We start from the raw sequence: 4059 nt of genomic DNA, 5'->3' as shown, positions 1-4059 counted from the left end.
GTTCCGCCGTATTTCAGCAATGTATGAGGGTCAGTTTACAGGACCATTGTTCTTAGATTCCGTAATGACCTCACTCGTTCTCTTAAAACAATTAACAAGACCAAACCCAGCAAGCAAAAGACGTCTATTTTGGCTGTTATGACGTCTTTCTGTGACGTCATTATGACCTCTGTTTTTTTGTGAGTACACGTCTTTTTAGAGACGCCTTAATTAATGACGTTTTTTTCTGAATTGTTTTGGTAATGTGCGTTCAGGTTGTTTAAAGACGTCTTTATGGCATGTATTAAAGTGATGTCTTCATGGCAAGACATAATGTTTTCTGGAATGTGAATTCCAACCATTATCCAATGGATAACAAAGCTAGTAGTTCATACCCATTATTTTCTGTTTATCTAACACTTGTAATCAGCATGTATTTTCTGATCTTTATTTCAAAGATCTGGGATTGTATTTTGTTTAAGTAAATATAACATAATAAGTCCAATAGGTAATCCAATCACTAAGTGTTAATCTAATAGCTCTACACACGACTAAACCATTGGTCCTAGTATCACCTGAAATTCATTAAAACTTCGAGTGTTTATCATTTTCCCGTAAATAAAATAAATATGCAGAAACATTTCTGAGACTTATAAATTACTAATGAAATAATTAATGGAAGCATAAAAATATTATAAACATTTGCTGATGAAAACATCCTCTCCAACTTTGTAAAAATGAAATATTTTGTTGTTAAAACAGATATTTAATAAATCCATTGGTCTTATAAATATACATTTATTGATGAATATAATCATTAAGTTATAATAATATTTAAAGTATTGTACTCCCTTCTTCTACATCACCCCTGAGTACATCAGTGTGCATCTTTCCCGCCGAATATTGCGTAAACCAAACTAATAGATAGCAAATGCAGGGAGACAGACCCTTTGTTACCGTGGTTACGAAAAAGGTTTTATTAATGTTCTCATTGAATCCCAGTTAAATCATAATAATATTGCTTTCCTGAATATTTTAACATGCATGTATATGTATAATTAAAAGTAATTATACCATTTCTAAAAATAGACAATAGACAATTTTAATAACAATTAGTAACATTTTCTGAAGCGGTAACGAAATATCATCTACATATTTTAGTTCATTTTCATGACTTTTATAACGCTAGCCAATACATTGGCTATTGGAATCACAATAAAAATGCTACACCCTCCAGTTCTATGTGGAAGTTATGAAATGATCAAACTTTCGATCCAACATATATCTAATATTACTTTTTCTTACAGTTTATGTTGTAAATGTTATTGCAGTTAAGAAGAACGAAAACTTGAATTTTCTCATAGAAAAGAAGGTAAAACAACATAAAAGATTTAGAAAATATCAATAGAGTGTAAAAATATATATGTACTGTAGTGTAAATATATATGTACTGTGTTGGAGAAAATATCCTCCAAATTGTAGTACAAAGTTTTATTCACTCTCACTCAATGCTTTGTCACTTAACATTTTCGTATGCATGCAAATATATTGTATTATAAAAGAAGATGAGCTGTTTATTAATTCTAATCAAATGCATGTTCTGTTCTGTTCAGAAAACACGTCTTTTTCTGGTCACAGATGTCGCGATTATAACATAACCAAATAAAGACGTCTTCAAGACAACCAAATAAAGACGTCTTCAAGACGTCTTTTGTTTGCTGGGAAGATCCAATAGAAATTCTGACACTCAAAGAACACAGTATCCCCAAAACAAAACCATCTGCAATGTGTGTTTAGATCATTGACATTTACACAAAACTATATCAAACAAAACGTTTTAGGCAACAAGAACACATCAGTCGTTTGGGAGCATCGTGGGTCGCCTCCTTGGAACGGTCATTGGCAAAAAAATCCCACTGTGAGTTTGAACCAACCAGATATAAACAACGAACAGTTTTATCTTTTATTGCTTTCACGGGCATAAAAGATATATTAACACCTTTTTATATATATATGTGAAACTTCTTGCAGTGGTAATTCTATAAGGTTATCTATTTTACGTTAAAAACAAATAAAGCAGCTGTCCAAATCGAGAATATGCTTAATTACTTCGTTAGAAAAGCGTTACTTTCAATAATCAAAACAATGATTTTAATACATAATATGCAATACATTCATCTATGCAAATGCAATTTGCAAAACCATGGCAAATTTGTGAGGAAACAGTAATCTAAAACAGGATTTTACAAAAAGATGATGTATAGTACGTTAATGAAAAAAAACTGGCAGCTATAGTATAAACACTGTAATTATGAAAAAAGTACAACAGTACCGCAAAACATGCCTATAAAACAGATTTATCATTCAATATATAGAACTGAAAAGTTCTTGTCTTGTAACTTGTCACGCTGTTCGTATGCGATTGAGTTCAATATTGTTGCCTCATTCGGAACTTTTTCGTATAATTGTCGACATGTTATATCGTTCCAGTTTCTCAATTATATAGAACTGAAACTAAGTTACTTTCCTATTTCAAATGTACAAAGAAATGATACTTACAGTTCCTGTTCTCTCTGTAGTTCCTTCCATCTTCTTCATCATCGCTGTAAGTAAAGTAGGTGACTGGCTGCGGTAATTCGTAGTCGAAACTTGCTTCCGGAAAATGAACCCTGTTCTCTGGAGTCCATGTCACCGGACCTGTGCCATTTAACATGTGTATGGGAGTTACTGCATTCGGACCTGCACTGCTATAGCGAATATCTGATACCGTGGTCCCCGGTGATATGTATCGATCTCGTCTGATATCGCGATTATTGTTTACTATGTTCGTTATCGGTACACTGCGATTACTGGTGTGCCTTGATACTGTCCAGTTGTTTCGTCCAGTTGGTGAGAAACTCCTGTTCCTTGAAGGTATCGTGTGTCCAGTCTCAGGAGAAAGAGAATCTTCTCCGTAACGTGAACCAGTCATACGTCCATAAGCACGGGGGTTTCTGGGAAGACTGTTGCTTCTATATAACGCTGTATCTGCCGGTCTTACGGAATGAGTCGATGTCCTGATAACGTCCGGAATGACCCTATTGTTTATAGTGCTAGTGGGTCTGACGGAGTAAGTCGATGTTCTGAAGCTGTCATAATTCCGGATGTTATCATTTGTTCTCGTTGGCGGCGGTAATTCAATGTTCCTAATCGAACCGGATTGACGCACATCGTGGGAAAAAGCCGGCTCACTTATGCTTTCAAAGTATGGCGGCGGTGTTACGGAGCGGTATCTATGTGTACCAGAATTATGCCTATCAGTAGATGTAGGATATTCAAAACTGTGGAAATGCGCGGTGACATTGTTAGATCTAGGTGTCGGTGTAGCTGAACCATGATATGATCTCCTATAGAGTGGTGAGCTGAAATTATATCCTGCACGCCGTGGCGTTCTAGACGACGGTCCATGCACGGATTCAAACATACGATTACGCATGGAAGACATAACAGAACTACTTGTAAGTCAAGTCTCATTCAATTAAATGGCAATACATTTCAATGCGATATAGTACAGTTGTAACATACCAAAGGCTGGACATATTTTAGGAATAACGCCTGTCATTACACCCTTTTTTATCTACAATTATAAAACAATAATGATACTGTAAACGCGGTATGTTCGTGCGTTTTAATTTATTTTGTCTTCCTTATTATACTTAAAGCTTTCTATATTTTAATTACATCAACATAGACCAGCAATACTAAGAGGTTCATAATAACGGATGACATGCTGAACAAAGAGTTCTTAGATTTTGCCAAGTCTAAACTACTCAGTCTTCACATAAAACGCCGGTGGGAAGTGAAATGCGCTTGTTATACAGAGGTTGTTGAACAGGAGAGATATGTTTAAAGAAAGTTTGAGTATGATCGGATAAAATATCAGCCTATAAATATACCGTTTATTACGACAGAGCATATTGCCATGTATATCTCGAAAGTTCACAATACGTTCCATCAAAAGCTGAAAAGTCATCATACGAACTTAAACTGAAAAACAAACCCTATTAATCTATCGTTATTCTTTATTCGAAAAAAAAAACA

General features: G+C 34.7%; 1 protein-coding gene across 1 annotated transcript; it reads right to left on the bottom strand.

Annotated features, from left to right (window-relative positions):
• Nucleotides 1-2506: 2506 nt before the first annotated feature.
• Nucleotides 2507-3463, bottom strand: LOC128558053 (uncharacterized). Its single transcript, XM_053546837.1, has one exon. It carries the CDS (start codon nucleotides 3461-3463, stop codon nucleotides 2507-2509), a length of 957 nt encoding a protein of 318 aa, XP_053402812.1.
• Nucleotides 3464-4059: the final 596 nt, after the last annotated feature.

Source organism: Mercenaria mercenaria, chromosome 6 (genome assembly GCF_021730395.1).
Source record: "Mercenaria mercenaria strain notata chromosome 6, MADL_Memer_1, whole genome shotgun sequence".
Classification (NCBI taxonomy): domain Eukaryota; kingdom Metazoa; phylum Mollusca; class Bivalvia; order Venerida; family Veneridae; genus Mercenaria; species Mercenaria mercenaria.
This window is presented reverse-complemented; position numbering and strand designations above follow the sequence as displayed.